Source organism: Schistocerca nitens, chromosome 1 (assembly GCF_023898315.1).
Source record: "Schistocerca nitens isolate TAMUIC-IGC-003100 chromosome 1, iqSchNite1.1, whole genome shotgun sequence".
Classification (NCBI taxonomy): Eukaryota; Metazoa; Arthropoda; class Insecta; order Orthoptera; family Acrididae; genus Schistocerca; species Schistocerca nitens.
This window is the reverse complement of record NC_064614.1, coordinates 134,282,643-134,302,413: the sequence shown is the minus strand read 5'-3', so window position 1 is coordinate 134,302,413 and position 19,771 is coordinate 134,282,643. Positions and strand designations below refer to the sequence as shown.

General features: G+C 39.5%; 1 protein-coding gene across 1 annotated transcript in view; it reads left to right on the top strand.

The window, feature by feature from the left end:
• The window catches only part of LOC126243066 (serine/threonine-protein phosphatase 6 regulatory ankyrin repeat subunit C-like), a 293,793-nt gene that overhangs the window by 176,804 nt on the left and 97,218 nt on the right, over positions 1-19,771 (top strand). Inside the window, exon 11 of the mRNA XM_049948136.1 lies at positions 6,207-6,326. Within this exon, the coding sequence (XP_049804093.1) occupies positions 6,207-6,326 (120 nt within the window). The remainder of the gene's footprint in view (positions 1-6,206; positions 6,327-19,771) is intronic.

Sequence of the window (19,771 nt, the reverse complement as noted above, 5' to 3'; positions counted from 1 at the left end):
GTTGTCATCCACAGCACCCACACAGCACAATGGTAAGTCAATGATACTCTGCCTTGTTTTGTTCTCCTTATGGCAAGCCATCATGGGCTTACATTTCATCAAGATAATGTCCACCCGCATACAGTGAGCATTTCTACTGCTCGTCTTCATTCTTGCCAAACCCTGCTTTGGCCAGCAATGTCATCAGATCTCTCCCCAATTGAGAAAATTTGGAGCATTGTTGGCAGAGCCCTACAACTACCTCAGGATTTTGATGATCTAACAAACCATCTGGACAGAATTTTGCACGATATTGCTCAGGAGGACATTTGACAACTCTGTCAGTCAGTGTCAAGCTGAATAACTGCTTGCATAAGGGCTAAAGGTGAACCAACACATTATTGACTTGCTCAATTTGTGAAGCCCTTCCTATGGAATAAATCATCGTAATTCTCTGAAACTGCAATCAATTGTTTGTCTGTATCAGCATACCACATCTACCGGTTTCCATTCCATTAGGATACTTCTTTTGTGATGCATTTTTCTTTTGTGTTAGAGTGTATACCATTGAGCATGTTGCGCAGGGTAGCCGCGTGGTCTGAGGTGGCTCGCTACAGTTTGTGCAACTCCGCCTGTCAGAGGTTCAAGTCCTTCCTCAGGCAGGGGTCTGTGTGTTGTCCTTAACTGGAGAGTCATGAAATGTTGTTAAAGCAATTTTCATATAAAAAACTTTCACTGAATCTGACTCATGTATTTAAATTTTGTACCATATACACGATTGAAAATATATGCCACACCATGATATAAACCTAAACCTTTCACTTTTGAAAACAATTCTCTTACTTACTGATTACTTCTGCTGCCATTGCTTGGTGAGTAGAGTACTATTTCAAACTTTCCTCTCATAATTTAAAACTTTACCCTCAAAAACCATTGTACATGAGATTAAAAATTTACAATAAATTAAATAACACAAATCTGTCAAATATGGAGTTTCACCAACTAAAAAGATTGCTATTTAAGACACTATTGGAAAAATGTTATTATTCAATTGAAGAATTCATGCAGGATGGTTTGGCAATTTGAAAGGAAAAGAAAGAATAAAGATTATGTATTCTGTAATAAATTGTTAATGTTGTTGTTGTTGTGGTCTTCAGTCCTGAGACTGGTATGATGCAGCTCTCCATGCTACTCTATCCTGTGCAAGCTTCTTCATCTCCCAGTACCTAATGCAACCTACATCCTTCTGAATCTGCTTAGTGTATTCATCTCTTGGTCTCCCTCTACGATTTTTACCCTCCACTGTGCCCTCCAATGCTAAATTTGTGATCCCTCGGTGCCTCAAAACATGTCCTATCAACCGATCCCTTCTTCTAGTCAAGTTGTGCCACAAACTTCTCTTCTCCCCAAAATTGTTAATATATTGTATAAATTATATTGCAAGCTGCAAAATGACTGTAAGTGTCATATATGTTCTTGTTAATTGTTCATGTCTAAACATTCAGAAATGCATGCTTAAGTATGTTAATTATTATAACCTTATTTTTTAAAGTAATTTGATGTGTCTCCAGTACAAAAATTTTTAACAGTACGTTATGAGACGAATAAAGTACATTCTACACGTAGTGCCCAGGGTTTTCTCACTCCAGTCCAAAAAAGAGCAATTATAAATACACTGGTACATAGATCAAAAACTGTTTCTGATGAGAACCACTTGGATTCTGAAAATAATCATCTGAAGTATGTTTTCGAAAAGAATGGCTATGGTTTATGTGGTATAAAGTCAGCATTTTCCAAGAAAAGGAAACATGGAATTGTTGAACATCCCTGTGATGAGCCACCTATTGTATGCCTTCCTTTCTGTGGTGTTACATCCAACAAAGGTGGCAGAGTCATGGAAAGATGAGGTAAAAGATCTGTTTTCTGACTTCCTAAGAAGATAAAGGAGATGCTACATCCTGTTAAGGACAGTCTCAGCCTCAGTATCCCTGGGATTTACAATATCCCTTGCGAGAGTGGAAGCAGCTACATCTGTCTGTCCGTCTGCACCATTTCTGATTACTGTGCAGAACATCAGTGGCAGAACATCAGTGGCAGATTAAAAATCAAGAACTGGAGAAATCTACAACTGGTGAGTGCCACCTCACAAACAAATATAAAATACCATGCGACAAAACAAAAGTTTTGTCCCGGGCTCCTACACACTGGGATTCTGTAATTAAAGAGGCTGTAAAAATAAGAACGTGTGAGATCTTCAATCGTGACAACAGGTGTAATCTTAGCAGTGCATGGAGGTGAGCTCTTGATGCCAGAGATATTCATTGCAATGTTTACATTATGCCACCCATCCAGATGTTGACAGCTGGTGCAACAGCATTATGTAATTAAAGACAAATCAGAAGTCATCTATGAGCTATACAAGGCCACTACAGCAGCAGTTTTGGCAGTCAATTGCTCCTGATGAATACAGTGTAGGTAATTGTCAAAGGCTCGAGGTTTTACCCTGAAGTGACATGCCAAGAAGTCCAAGGATTATTTATATTACATTATATTCTTACTTAGTGAGTTATCCAGATGTGTTCAGAGTCCATCTCCCATGTGCCATTTACCATTACTATTCTCTTACACTCCACATTCTACACAGGTGATCTAACATACCTTGTAGGATAAAGATTGGTGGAAGAAAGGATACACTGGGGAATCCTAACAGATTAAAAGTGTGAGCTGAACCAAAATTCAGACACTCAAAACCAGACACTTCTCTTTTGTAAGTAATGTTTTGAGCAGAAGAGAAGAAGTATACTGACAGACTTAGGGTTTGAGGCAGCAGAAGGTGCAGCTAATGCAGTAGAACCATTAAAAGGTTAATGAAAGCAATCCTAGAGTACCAATCCCATATAAATCTTGAAGACACCTGAAATGAAGCTGCTTTGCCTTTCCATGTGGCTTTCTTCGTGGTGTCTTCATTATTTCATTTTTCTTCTGTGGGCTGATTTTCATTTCTGACAACCAGACACCATGCACCTGTGTAATTAGCATTATTTTCTTACTGACTAAGAATGATGTCAGTTTTATTCAATCTTTCTTATAAGCATCTCTGGAACAAAAGTGAACATCATTCGATCATTTCAAGATTGCTACAATGTTTTCTGCCAGTCAGAAGGGGACTGACAGCACATATAAATGCTGCTACCCTAGTAACAGACTGTGAGAAACAGCTGTAGAGTTTATAGTCAGAAGAGTTTACCCAACACTTCTCACAAAAAATTTTAATAGCACGATTTAGTGACCATTTTGCTCAAACACTAAGCTTGAAAATAAAAGGCTGTGCTGTTAACAACATGCCTTAAACAACTACATGTAGAAGCTATAGTCAGGTTAGCTAGCATAAATTACTTCAACAACTTATTAAACAAAAAATGATCACAGGTTTATATAAATTAATGATGTAAAAATTAACTCCTTCATTGACACATTAACCCATTTCTTTTAAGTTGCTTTTCCACAGAAAATGGGAACCATAAGCTGCAATTTTAGAACAAACAGTTAGATTTCAAGGACAAAAAATGTTTCGTACCAGAAGAAGAGACTATGTCATAAAATGTATAACATGAATAATTGCTTGCTGAATTACAAATATTTATAAAAAAACATTCCAAAATGCTAAGACAAGTAAAAAGAGTGGCAAAAATGATGCATAATGATGAATTCATTTAGAATTCAGCAAATAAAGTGAAGGCCATGCGGAGTGTCATAAAAAAGAATCTGACGAAGACAGAGCATCACGCAAAAATATAACAGTCACATATTTAACAGCTATTTCACAGGTGTTGCTGATAATACAATAAAATCAAACCTAAATAAGAAAACCTAGCCAGCGAATTTAAAATAAGCACATTGTACATAAGCACTGTCTCACAAGATGAAGTAACAAAAGCAATAATAAGACTAAAAATTTCAAACTCTGCAGGCATTGATGGTGTCTCTGTTTTAGTTCCTTTGTACGAAATGAAAATATATTCACTGTTCAACAGTCACTTCACCACTGTAAATAAATAGTTCTCTGTCCTTAATCTCTTTTTAATATTTCTAGAGTGTAACAATCCTCACACACATGAGTTCTAGTTGGACCAGGGTGGGACAATTCCTCACCCGTAGTACACCATATGTAGTGCTACTGACATAGCTTTCATAGTCTCTCTTCAGTAGTACAAACATCTGGTCAGCTGAAGCTGAAAGTCTAATTGTATGTAGGATGGTGTGTTGCTCAAGAAAGTATGCAACACCATAATTTGTATTGCACTAACATGCACATTAATTCCATGCAAATTTCAGTTATTACAAGAAAAAATCACCATGCACACTTAGCATTGTGATGTAGCAATTTGTCAGAGGAAAATATACTGTGGTAGTTAAATTAAGTCATTTTATAATTAGAATCACAGTGTGCAACAATATCTCGGCCAGATGACAATGACATTTCACACCTTCTTGTTAATTCCAATTCAGTGAAAATGTTCATTCATCTGATACACAGAAATCACCTGAAAGGCATTAAATATTGATGTTATTGAGTATTGTGGAAATTGGTGGATATATTTTTATGTATGGAACATGCATAGCTGTGGTGTTAGTCAACACTGGGACTGCACCTTACATAGGTCTTACACATGAGCTGTCAAACTGTGAACTGCTGATTTTGGGTGCTGTCCATCTACTGAAAGACAGGTGTAAGAATAAACTGTTATTTTGTAAACTACATTATGCTTTTAACCCCATACCTCATGACTCATATCCCTGTAACAGACCTAGATTCAAGACCTGTTGCATACATCCTCCCACAACCACCTACTCCAGTCTGGCCACAAATGTCACCTATTGCATCAAAGGCAGGGCTACCTGTGAAACCAGTCATGTAATTTACCAGCTAAGCTGCTGTTGCTGAGCATGCTGCTCAACACAGCATCCTTCATTACATTGACTGCTTCACAGCCTGTGGTATGTGGGTCCTTCCCACCAACACCAGCTTTTCTGAATTATGCAGGTGGGAACTTCACCTCACCCATCCAGCCCCTTCCATGTTCCCATTCCAGCACTACACAGCCTTCATTCTACCATTGCACCCAGTCTTCTTACTTCTCTCCTATTCCACTATCATCCCCCCAACCTCCCTGCCCCCCCCCCCCCTTCCCCCTGTGCTCCGTTTAACCTCCTGGGACTGCACGTAGCTGCTCTACACCCTCTCTCCACCTCGTCCCTGCTCGCTCCACAGTACACTGCACTGTCTCCCACCCCTACCCTACTATCCCTCCCCCTCACTACCCCAGCCTCCTCCTTCCCCCCTCCATCCCCACCCCCACCCAGTCACCACTCCCATCATGCACCGGTGCTGCTGCTCGCAATGTGGCTTCAGCTGCCAGAGACTGCAGTCATGTATGTGTGAGCTGCATTTGCGTGAGTGTGTGTGTCTGTCTGTGATCTATTTTTGATGAAGGCCTTTCTGGCCGAAAGCTTATTTGTGACATTCTTTTTGTTGTGCATATCTGCGACTCAGCATCTCCTTTCAGTATTGTCATTAGACAATAAGATATTCCTTTACTGAAGTGTATATATCAGTGATGTAATCATAGTTATCTCTTTAAAGTTTATATACTTGTAAATTATATCTGCTCCAAGAATATTATTATTGCAAAAATATCCCATAAATGTTATTTACTTGTACCATGTCTGTGTACCCTATGTTCAGGTATATTATCTGTTTCAATTTAGTATAGATGTAAATACTGACTTATCCAATATCTAATGTGTTTATACTGTACATGTGAGATGTACTATGTCAAATAAGAATTCAAACAGTACAATCTTCCATTTGAGTTCATCACTTGTTGTTCATTAGGTCACATAATATATGATAAAGCTATATTTCCTCTTCTATCATTCAGATATCCTGCTGTAAGTTTTATTATAAAATACATTCTAAATTAGATTTTTCTGATGAGTTTCAAATCAACAATAATTTCCTAATAATGAATTTATGGAATTAACAACATACTGACTGTAATCTAATGTAATAAAATCAGAGGAACTTATATAAACAATATAATCTGTTGTGAATCTTCAGTCATAAGGTATTTATCATGGTGTTTTATAATTTTTGTGATTTGTAATATGTAACATATAGGATTCCTTCATGTACCAGATTTTTATATACCTCTCATTTATTACAGGCATCACAATCTATAGCCACACTTATCAGGAAATATGTGAGTGAAAAGTCGATACTGAATGCTAGAGATCACAGTGGCAGAGCACCTCTACACTATGCAGTTGCAAGAGGACACTTCAAGGTAGAATACCAAAATATTTTTGAACTTTAGATCTGGTTAGCAGGGTGTTGCATTAAAAATAATGAGGTCAAAGTTGCATGAATTTTCCTCTGTTGTGCATGATTGCTAATGTGGATCATGCTAGTTAGGCATCTTGTAACAGAGAAGCTGGAAAAATCCATGTGTTCTTATTCTGTTCCCAGTAATAATATAATTTTTCTATCCTTCATTTTATAATGTTTTCTGAATGATACTATATGATAATTACATAAAAAATTACTTTCTTATTTAAGCTGTTATTCTTATATGTAAATATCTTTTAAAAATATTTGAAAACTTTTAATTGTTGAGATCATAGTAAGATAACTATCATCAATAAGAAAAAATCAACAATCTTCAGATGCAAACAGAATAAGCAAACATAAAATTGCTGTAAGTGACAAGGATTTTGTACATTGAACGTATTACGGAGAAAACTTTTGTTACAGTATTTCAGTAAAGAGGTAGAACATACACAGTGTGATGAGAAACCAATGTAACCATATGTAAAACTGATAAGACACAGCATTTGAATAGCAGGAAGCATTTCCTTCAAAAATATACATTCATCCACCCATAGTAACATTCTGCCTTTGATAACAGCTGTAAATCTAAAACTAGGTATGTAGTTACGGCCTGCAACGACCATGTATCACACAAAATTCAATAATATTTCTGTAAAACAAATGCCAAGTTAAGATTCCAAACATTTTTCAAACATACATCCAATATTATATAGGCCCTAAATGAGATAAATTCACTAAATCAGGTTTTATTTTTATTTACACATCAAGTTCTGTAGGGCCAAATTGAGGAGCAAATCTCCAAGGTCATGGAATGTGTCAGTACATGAAATTACAACATAAAAGTAATAACAGATAAAAATAAAATGTTTATGAACCTGAAAAAGCCAAGCCATAAGTTTAAGTAAACAAATCAACAATACAACAAGAATCAGCTTAATTTTTCAAGGAACTTCTCGACAGAATAGAAGGAGTGACCCATGAGGAAACTCATCAGTTTAGATTTGAAAGCACGTGGATTACTGCTAAGATTTTTGAATTGTAGTGGTATCTTACTGAAAATGGATGCAGCAGTATACTATACACCTTTCAGCACAAGAGTTAAGGAAGTCCGATCCAAATGCAGGTTTGATTTCTGCCAAGTATTAGCTGAGTGAAAGCTGCTTATTCTTGGGAATAAGCTAATATTGTTAACAGGAAATGACAGTAAAGAATATACACTCCTGGAAATGGAAAAAAGAACACATTGACACCGGTGTGTCAGACCCACCATACTTGCTCCGGACGCTGCGAGAGGGCTGTACAAGCAATGATCACACGCACGGCACAGCGGACACACCAGGACCCGCAGTGTTGGCCGACGAATGGCGCTAGCTGCGCAGCATTTGTGCACCGCCGCCGTCAGTGTCAGCCAGTTTGCCGTGGCATACGGAGCTCCATCGCAGTCTTTAACTCTGGTAGCATGCCGCGACAGTGTGGACGTGAACCGTATGTGCAGTTGACGGACTTTGAGCGAGGGCGTATAGTGGGCATGCGGGAGGCCGGGTGGACGTACCGCCGAATTGCTCAACACGTGGGGCGTGAGGTCTCCACAGTACATCGATGTTGTCGCCAGTGGTCGGCGGAAGGTGCACATGCCCGTCGACCTGGGACCGGACCGCAGCGACGCACGGATGCACGCCAAGACCGTAGGATCCTACGCAGTGCTGTAGGGGACCGCACCGCCACTTCCCAGCAAATTAGGGACACTGTTGCTCCTGGGGTATCGGCGAGGACCATTCGCAACCGTCTCCATGAAGCTGGGCTACGGTCCCGCACACCGTTAGGCCGTCTTCCGCTCACGCCCCAACATCGTGCAGCCCGCCTCCAGTGGTGTCGCGACAGGTGTGAATGGAGGGACGAATGGAGACGTGTCGTCTTCAGCGATGAGAGTCGCTTCTGCCTTGGTGCCAATGATGGTCGTATGCGTGTTTGGCGCCGTGCAGGTGAGCGCCACAATCAGGACTGCATACGACCGAGGCACACAGGGTCAACACCCGGCATCATGGTGTGGGGAGCAATCTCCTACACTGGCCGTACACCACTGGTGATCGTCGAGGGGACACTGAATAGTGCACGGTACATCCAAACCGTCATCGAACCCATCGTTCTACCATTCCTAGACCGGCAAGGGAACTTGCTGTTCCAACAGGACAATGCACGTCCGCATGTATCCTGTGCCACCCAACGTGCTCTAGAAGGTGTAAGTCAACTACCCTGGCCAGCAAGATCTCCGGATCTGTCCCCCATTGAGCATGTTTGGGACTGGATGAAGCGTCGTCTCACGCGGTCTGCATGTCCAGCACGAACGCTGGTCCAACTGAGGCGCCAGGTGGAAATGGCATGGCAAGCCGTTCCACAGGACTAAATCCAGCATCTTTACGATCGTCTCCATGGGAGAATAGCAGCCTGCATTGCTGCGAAAGGTGGATATACACTGTACTAGTGCCGACATTGTGCATGCTCTGTTGCCTGTGTCTATGTGCCTGTGGTTCTGTCAGTGTGATCATGTGATGTATCTGACCCCAGGAATGTGTCAATAAAGTTTCCCCTTCCTGGGACAATGAATTCACGGTGTTCTTATTTCAATTTCCAGGAGTATATATATATATATACAGGGTTATTACAAATGATTGAAGCGATTTCACAGCTCTACAATAACTTTATTATTTGAGATATTTTCACAATGCTTTGCACACACATACAAGAACTCAAAAAGTTTTTTTAGGCATTCACAAATGTTTGATATGTGCCCCTTTAGTGATTCGGCAGACATCAAGCCGATAATCAAGTTCCTCCCACACTCGTCGCAGCATTTCCCCATCAATGAGTTCGAAAGCATCGTTGATGCGAGCTCGCAGTTCTGGCACGTTTCTTGGTAGAGGAGGTTTAAACACTGAATCTTTCACATAACCCCACAGAAAGAAATCGCATGGGGTTAAGTCGGGAGAGCGTGGAGGCCATGACATGAATTGCTGATCATGATCTCCACCACGACCGATCCATCGGTTTTCCAATCTCCTGTTTAAGAAATGCCGAACATCATGATGGAAGTGCGGTGGAGCACCATCCTGTTGAAAGATGAAGTCGGCACTGTCGGTCTCCAGTTGTGGCATGAGCCAATTTTCCAGCATGTCCAGATACACGTGTCCTGTAACGTTTTTTTCGCAGAAGAAAAAGGGGGCGTAAACTTTAAACCATGAGATTGCACAAAACACGTTAACTTTTGGTGAATTGCGAATTTGCTGCACGAATGTGTGAGGATTCTCTACCACCCAGATTCGCACATTGTGACTGTTCACTTCACCATTAAGAAAAAAATGTTGCTTCATCACTGAAAACAAGTTTCGCACTGAACGCATCCTCTTCCATGAGCTGTTGCAACTGCGCCGAAAATTCAAAGCATTTGACTTTGTCATCGGGTGTCAGGGCTTGTAGCAATTGTAAACGGTAAGGCTTCTGCTTTAGCCTTTTCCATAAGATTTTCCAAACCGTCGGCTGTGGTACGTTTAGCTCCCTGCTTGCTTTATTCGTAGACTTCTGCGGGCTACGCGTGAAACTTGCCCGCACGCGTTCAACCGTTTCTTCGCTCACTGCAGGCCGGCCCATTGATTTTCCCCTTACAGAGGCATCCAGAAGCTTCAAACTGCGCATACCATTGCCGAATGGAGTTAGCAGTTGGTGGATCTTTGTTGAACTTCGTCCTGAAGTGTCGTTGCACTGTTATGACTGACTGATGTGAGTGCATTTCAAGCACGACATACGCTTTCTCGGCTCCTGTCGCCATTTTGTCTCACTACGCTCTCGAGTGCTCTGGCAGCAGAAACCTGAAGTGCGGCTTCAGCTGAACAAAACTTCATGAGTTTTTCTACGTATCTGCAGTGTGTTGTGACCATATGTCAATGAATGGAGCTACAGTGAATTTATGAAATCGCTTCAATCATTTGTAATAGCCCTGTATATATATCTAAAAACAAAGATGATGTCACTTACCAAATGAAAGTGCTGGCACGTCGGTAGACACACAAACAAACACAAACATACACACAAAATTCTGGCTTTCGCAACCAACGGTTGCTTCATCAGGAAAGAGGGAAGGAGAGGGAAAGACGAAAGGATGTGGGTTTTAAGGGAGAGGGTAAGGAGTCATTCCAGTCCCGGGAGTGGAAAGACTTACCTTAGGGGGAAAAAAGGACGGGTATACACTCACACACACACACACACATATCCATCCACACATATACAGACACAAGCAGACATATTCAAAGGCAAAGAGTTTGGGCAGAGATGTCAGTCGAGGCGGAAGTGCAGAGGCAAAGATGTTGTTGAATGACAGGTGAGGTATGAGTGGCAGCAACTTGAAATTAGCAGAGATTGAGGCCTGGTGGATAACGGGAAGAGAGGATATATTGAAGAGTGAGTTCCCATCTCCGGCGTTCGGATAGGTTGGTGTTAGTGGGAAGTATCCAGATAACCCGGATGGTGTAACACTGTGCCAAGATGTGCTGGCCGTGCACCAAGGCATGTTTAGCCACAGGGTGATCCTCATTACCAACAAACACTGTCTGCCTGTGTCCATTCATGCGAATGGACAGTTTGTTGCTGGTCATTCCCACATAGAATGCGTCACAGTGTAGGCAGGTCAGTTGGTAAATCACGTGGGTGCTTTCACACGTGGCTCTGCCTTTGATCGTGTACACCTTCCAGGTTACAGGACTGGAGTAGGTGGTGGTGGGAGGGTGCATGGGACAAGTTTTACACCGGGGACGATTACAACGGTAGGAGCCAGAGGGTAGGGAAGGTGGTTTGGGGATTTCATAGGGATGAACTAAGAGCTTATGAAGGTTAGGTGGACGGCGGAAAGACACTCTTGGTGGAGTGGGGAGGATTTCATGTTGCCGCCTCTCATACCTCACCTGTCATTCAACAACATCTTTGCCTCTGCAGTTCCGCCTCGACTGACATCTCTGCCCAAACTCTTTGCCTTTGAATATGTCCTTTCGTCTTTCCCTCTCCTTCCCTCTTTCCTGACGAAGCAACAGTTGGTTGCGAAAGCTAGAATTTCGTGTGTATGTTTGCGTTTGTTTGTGTGTCTATCGACCTGCCAGCGCTTTCGTTCGGTAAGTCACATCACCTTTGTTTTTAGATATATTTTTCCCACGTGGAATATAATTAAGGAACAGGAGTGGCCCCAACACTGATCCCTGGGCACCCCCCCCCCCTTCCCCTTCCACTTCCACTTGACCATATCCCACTCAGACCCCACATCACAGCCATTCTCAACTCTGTGAATAATAACCTTTTGCTGTCTGTTGTTAAAGTAAGAGGGGGACCAGTTGTGAACCGTATTCCGCAATTGTCTAACTTCTGGAGTAATATTTTGTGATCAACACAATCAAAAATCTTTGTTAAATCAAAATATACACGTAGCATTCAAAAGCTGTTGTTTAACCCATCCAGTATCTCACAGAGAAAAGAGAACATAGCATTTTCAGTTGTTAAGTGACCTCTAAAGTTGAACTGTACATTTGATAGCAAATCATGTGATATAAAATTATCAATTATCCTTATGTACAAAGTCTTTCAATAACTTTAGCAAGCATTGATGGCATAGAAATAAGTCTAAAATTGTCCTTATGATCCTTTTCTCCCTTTTTATAAAGTGGCTTTACTACTGAGTACTTTAATCGTTCAGGAAACTGACCATTCCAAAACGGAAAATTACAAATTTGGCTAAATACAGGGCTAACATGTGCAGCACAGTACTTTAATATCCTGCTGGGCACCCCATCATATCCATGAGAGTGCTTAGTCTTCAGTGATTTAATTATTGATTCAGTCTCCCCTTTGACTGTATCACAGAGAAGTGTTTCAGACATCAATCTTGGAAAGGCATTTGCCAAGAGAGTTATATGATTCCCTATAGAAACTAAATAAAAAATTTTTATTTAATTCACCAGAAATGCTCAGAAAATGAGTATTACATACTGTACATACATCTGATTTATCAGTAACTGTAATATTTTTACTATGAACTGACTTTATATCGTCGACCTTATGCTGCTGACCAGACATTTCCTTCACAACTGACCATACAGTTTTAATTTCATCCTGTGAATTAGCTATTCTGTTTGCATACCACACACTCTTTGCCTTCCAAATAACATTTTAAGCACCTTACAGTACTGTTTGTAATGGGCTACTGTAGCTTGATTGTGACTACTTCTAACATTTTGTTATAAATCCCGCTTTGTTCTACATGATATCTTTGTCCCACTAGTCAGCCACTTGGGCTGCCTTTTATGGCTAGTATTCCATTTAGAACGTTCTAATGGAAAGCAACTCTCAAACAGCATGAGAAATGTGTTAAGGCAAGCATTATATTTGTCATTTATATTATCGGCACGATAAACATCCTGTCACTCATATTCCTTGGTGAGATTTAAAAAACTCTCTATTGCTGTTGGATTAACTTTCCCACATAGTTTGTAATTACATGTGATATTTGTTTGAGTACAAAAGCCTTGTAGTGTTGAAATTTGTGAACATGGTCAGAAACACCATTTACCCTTTACTAACAGAACGCCCATCTATAATGAAGAATGAATAAAAATATTGTCTATGGCTGTGTTACTTTTCCCCTGCTCACTAGTTGGGAAAATCACTGTCTGCATCAGATCATATGCATTTAGGAGATCAACCAACATCCTTTTTCTTGCACCATCATATACAAAATTTATATTGAAGTCACCACATAGAACTAATTTCTGGTACTTCATACAAAGCGAAACCTCTCAAGCTTGAGCAGAAATGCTCTGAAGTCAAAGTTAGGGGCCTATAAACAAAAACAAGTAGAAGTTTAGTTTCACTAAATTCAACTGCCCCTGCACAACATTCAAGTATCTGTTCAGTGCAGTGCCATGATACGTCTATGGACTCAAATGGAATACTGTCCTTTATGTACATGGCCACTCCTCCACCCCACAAGGAACTCCTTGAAAAACAGCCAGCAAATCTGTATCCTTGTAAAGGAAACCTCTAAATTGTCAAATTATTTAAGCGGTGCTCCCATATACCAATAATTTCAGAGTCAACATCTGTAAGCAGTTCCTAACTTCATCTCTAATACCTCTTATATTTTGATGAAATATGCTAATTCCTTCTCTACTTGGAAACATGACGTCCTCTGAAAGGGGCCCTTAGTTAGAGGGACTTCTTTTAAGTAGGTATACGTATCAGCTGACTTCAAACCGAAAAAGATGCAGCTCTAACACCAACTACTATAGGAATTTGCCAATCTCCCCTTCCCATACCTATTCAGGTGCAGACCATACCTAGTAAAACCTGATCTACTGATGGACACAACTGGCACCACTGAAATGTGATCCATGCCCTCTGCCATCAGTGCCTTCTCCAGCCCCATTTTAATGTGCCTGACAGCCACATTAAGTTGAGGCCGATCATAACACTGAAACAGTTGCACGAACTGCACATTAGTGCCACCAGTTTGAGTAGCTATCTTTACCAGGTCACCACCTACATCTTATACCCTGTCCCTATCAAGACTATTCCCTACTCCACCCACTATCACTACCTGATCTTCATAAAATTCCTACACAACTCCCCTACGTTGTCAGTCACCTGAGCCAACCCTGCACTAGGCTTCACAATGCTGGTGCCCTGGTACTCACTCCCCAACACTGCCTGCAACTGCTGGCCCACACCTCTACCATACGAACTACCTAGCAGCAGAACCTTCTTCTTTCCGTTAGACTTTGCAACTGACCTAGACCTCCTAACAGCTGAGCACTGCTGCATGTTCCCTACACCTACAGCTACAAGAGGCTCCTCTCCACTCAACTGTGACAGTTGGTCAAATCTATTGCATACACTCAAAGTAAAACTGCCTGAATACCTCCTCCTCCTAGCTGTCTTCTTGCCAACTGCCAGTTCCCATTCCCCAGTCCCCTTCACCCTGCTCAACCTATCTGGTTCTTCCTTTGCATGTTGTAACTGCACCTGAAGGGCACAGATCTTACCCTCTTGTTACTCTGTCAACTTATTTCTACTACATATTCTGCATTCCCAGGAGAGGATCTCGCTAGAATGCCCACTGGCTTGACCAGTACATTCCTCCCAATGAAAATACTTTGAACAAATCCCACACTGTAACCCACTACTCACAAACCTATGACAGAGCCCACACTTCTCACTCATGGTAAAATTTTACAGTTAATGAAGAAAATTATATGTCTGCATTACCCAAGTTCAGTTACACCAGCAGAACTATTTATAGAACTAACAATAGCAGTCTCAAAATTCTCTCTCTACTGAGAAAGCAACTACTTGTATTAATACTACTAAACCACAACTAATACCAATACCAACAAAACTTCACAAAATTATTAGCTAAAATAAAAAATTCAAGCAGCCACTGGAACATTCAACAAAGCTAAAACACTGAATAAAAATTTTACTGAAATATTTCACTAGAAACAATAAGAAATGTCAGCTGAAAACTGAAGCAAGAAATTTACTAAATGACTTCAATGCACAGAAAACTCTAAAAAACACAGTGAGTGAACGTTTCCAAAAGTTTATTAAATCATTATTTCGCCACAAACCGCATGAAACACCATTGAAAACTATTAAATTTAATAGCTGTATAACAGTGCACAAATATCTCTGTCAGTACTTAGCTTTATAACCGCTACAGCTGCAACTGCACGCCGCAAAACTTAAACATACAGTTGTATATAAAATAAAATTTGGTGACTGTCACCAGTTCTGAATGCTTAGACTGGCTGTCATTTTGACACCCATTTTGGGGAGTATTCGTTTGCTCAGAACGAGACAGCTCTTTGTGTTCATATTGCATCAGGGATCATGCTGTGTGTAGTATAGAGTAATGTATGGAGGTTTCACATAGAACTGATTAAGGATGGAAACTTGATCTCCTGGAGGAGTTAGAAACTTACACCTACAATAAACAACCCTATCTCATATACTGAATGAGCAACTACAATTTAATCATAGGATTTCTTTGGTATTTTTATGATAATTTATTATTAGTTTTGACTAACACACATTGGGTATCTTCTGTCATTACTCCTGGCAGAAACTCTGCAAGCTGCTGTTCAGTTCTCCCATGTCTACTGGCCGACACATGGCAGACTTCATCCAATAGTGTGCTACTCTACTGCGAGATGATGTCGCATTCTACACTAGTTGCTTTTGTTTTTTATTAACCTCATTATTTAGTTTGAGTTAATATTTTGTTTTTACTTTTTATATGTTAATATTTTTATCTAGTCTATTGAGTATTGGCATAATCTTAAAATTCTACCTTACTCATTACTTACTTTTTATGATGGTTCTGTTTCCACTATATGGTTATTTTGATCTTATCATTGAATTTTTGTAATTGTGTATATGTGCACATTATCAGTGGTTTATTTGGCAACTTCCTGTTTGACATATGTGAGGATAGGTGGCTGTTAGTCTGCTGTTTTGCTTCGAACAGGACACTATCTTGCACATCTGTACATTTTATGTATGTTATTTGACAAGTTACAATAACAAACGTAATTGTTGGGTTCAAATTAATGATATGAATAAAATAGAAAGAAACATTCCACATGGGAAAAATATATTAAAAACAAAGATTCCATGACTTACCAAACGGGAAAGTGCTGGTAGATAGACACAATAAAAAAAAACACACAAAAAATTTCAAGCTTTCACAACCAACGGTTGCTTCGTCAGGAAAGAGTGAAGGAGAGGGAAAGACGAAAGATTGTGGGTTTTAAGGGAGAGGGTAAGGAGTCATTCCAATCCTCGGAGTGGAAAGACTTACCTTAGGGGGAAAAAAAAGACGGGTATACACTCGCACACACAAACATATCCATCCACACATATACAGACATAAGCAGACATCAGTTGACAAGTTACTTCACATAACAATGCTAGGCACAGACTTTTACACCTGTGTTCATTTACATTCCTTTAGCTTTTATAAATACTTAATTATTATAGATAACATAGAATATTTTTATATTTATATTATACTAGCTGCTACCCATGGCTAGCTCTCATATCTGTTGTTTTATTAGGTTGAGTAATGATGAGTAAGTAAGCTACTGTACAAGGAACAATGTCAGCTGCCCTCACTTTTCACTCTGTTTGGGTAAGGAAGCACAGATGAACAGTGCATGCAGAGGGGTGTGGGCATCTATTCAGTATACCTTCCTATACACTAGATTCAGTCATGTCGATTTGACACTGGCGATAGATATTTTTGATGAAAATTTTGCTAAAATCTGCTCCAGTCTGCTGAGGGTGACACCTGTAAGGTGGGGTGTACTGGTGGATGCAGAAACAATAGTCTGTATAAAAAAAGCAGTGGAGTGGTGGAGGGATTCCTCCCCCATCCAACTTACCATAATGAAATAAGACTTCAAATTATGTGGTGAGGGTTCTGCATCAGGCACGAATATTGGCAGTCGGATGTCAACTGGACCACAAGCTGTTGACACATATCAGTAGTTTTGTTATGAATGTTGATGAATGCATTAAATTGTGCAGTTTTTAAAATTATTAAATAGTGGTAAACTGAGGAAGAAAGAAAATAAATCATTTTTAGTTCAGTGCAGTGCACATTGTACAATATTTGTACATGCAATGTCAGCTGCCCTCATGCGTCTGCCTGTTACCCATGGTTATAGTAGCATATCACAATTGAGTGCAGCCTTACTAAAAGCCCCCTATGTTTTTCATATACAAGCACAATGTGTGAGTATTTATAATGCAGCATTTAAAGTTGTGAGTCTTCAACCATCTCAGAAGCTGTAAGAGTAGCATGATGCTAAGCGGCTAAAATGTGACACACTTACAGCCGATAATTGTGTGAAAGCATGGATTAAAAACATTGAGGATTGTATAAGTATTGTATTCATTATGTTGAATCATATTATTTAGAACTTTTTCACAAATGTGATAAAGTTCAAAATGCAAAGAAAAAATAGTGTTTTTAAAGAGTAATTACGTCTCCATATTTCATGTTATATCCTTCAAGTCAGGAAATATCTTGTACTACCCTTTCTGAAGTAGCCTACAATATTTCTCAGTGTTCAAGCTATCTCAATACAATATATCATCTAATTCAGTCCAACAGTTTAGTCGTGAAAGCATAACAGACAGTTAGTTTCAGATTTATGTTAGTATTTATTTCTGTTTGTCTATTTGTTCTGAGTCACACTGTTTTTGTTTCCTTACTTTACAGGTTGAGAAGCACTTCATGGCTCTTCTATTGATAATTGGTCTATTTTAATGAGCATTTCTCATCTGTGAGACTCCACTGTAGTGCACAAATGTTGATTACATATATTTTTGATGGGAGTGCTTTTTGCTGTTCAGATGCTGTGTTTTATCTATTTCTCATACAGATACATTAATTTATCACCAAATTTGGTATGCAATTCTGTTCGTTAATTCCTTTAAGATCTGAAGACAGTAGATTTTTTTTCAACTGAAACTAGTTATCTTATTATTGTTCTCTAATTATGATATAGACAATTAAGTTTTTGAGTAATTTTTTAAAATTTTATTTGAATATAAAATATATTGACCTCCAGCCTTACAATTTCAGGTAATGACTTTAAGCTGATAACAGAAAAGTTTCATCACTCAATATGTAATTTCTCAATTACTGATGATAACACTCTCATAATCTCAGTTGGAAACAGTTTTTAGCAGCAAATATTGAAGATTTAACACTTAGAGGAAGCTTTGGAGATGGAGAGGAGTGAGCTCATAAGATATCTGAGTGCATATTGCCATACGTCATTTGAAAGACCCCTGGTTCGTCTTTTCAGTAAACTTCTTACTTTTTCGAAGAAGTCATGTTTTGTAAGTTATGTGTAGTTAAAGTTCTTGTCACACATAAAGTTTTATTTTTAACTAGTTCATGTGTTTAAGATAAAATTATCAAGCTGTGTAGCCCAAACTTTTCTGGTTACATAACTATTCACTTGCACTAGGAAAGCTTGTTAGTTTGCTATTTAATCAATCTAGAAAATTGTGTAAGTTAGTCATTTTTGGCAGGAATTGGGAACCTCTTGGGGCTATACTCGTTATTAACACTATAGTCCACATAACGTAATCAATTATCGATTCATCCAGTCTAGTCCAGCCAATGAAGGAAAATTACAGGAAAAATTTGTATAGTCACAAATTTTTGTATGGTAGTAGGAGGAAAGGTCATGACCAACATACTAAAAATCCTGACCAGAAGGGTATGAGTGTATGAGTGTTGCAGTGGAAAGAAGGGGTGGGGGGGGTGGGGGGTGGGGGGGTGGGGGGGGGGACATTTAAAGGTAGAATTAACACTTCTGGTGTTGCAGGAAATGGAAAGATGATAGATTTTTAAAAATTGTATTTAATGATATAAAATTAATGTTTATGTGTAGAATGGAACCATATTAATGGATAAATTGTGCTGTGGGAGTGAAGCAGGGTGGTAAGTTGGGGATGGAGGTTAGAAGTGTGAGGGAAGTTGTCATCAGATGGTGGTCGTGCACTTCCCTCCATCACCGGACTGCAAAATGAAGAGTGAGCAGGCAGTTCCCCATAAAAATAATGTTATGCTATCCACACATCCGTTGAAATTACATGCACGGACTCCACAGTATATGGGGATGACAATATATAACAAGTTAATGGGCACAAACATATTTAATATGAAAACAGAAATTTTAAAAATGAGTCTATAGCAGATTCTGTGGGAGAAATGCTACTATTGGATAGAAGAGTTCATAGAGGATAACATGATAATTTGAGAAAGGGGTAATTAAGTGTTAGATTTTATTGTATGTATATATAACAAAATTGTATTATGATAATGATGCTGTTTGTTAACATCAGCTGTTCTTTGTTTATGGTGAAAATTTACCACAATGTGACATGTCTCCTGTACTTGAATCAAATGATTTAGATTATGTATGTTATGAGACAAGTAAACCACAATTCAGAATAACACAATTCACAGCACTACATCACAAAAAGCAACTAGAGGGTGTTTTGTAAAGTTATACCGACTCTTCAGCAGCTCACCTTACGAATCACTTGAAATGCTATGAGTGAATATGCATGGGAATGTTTCTCTTGCATGAAGTGTCTTAACACTACATGGCATACAGATTTCAGTTGCTAGTAGTAGAAATGTGATAAAATCAGGTTGACGGATGCTATGTAAATCTCTGCACACTGCTCTACACTGCTACAGGGGATATTGATTCTTAGTCATCCTGTATGGGAGTTGTAATATTCTTCAGAGAAAGGTGACTTCACTTACCACAAATCTGCTCG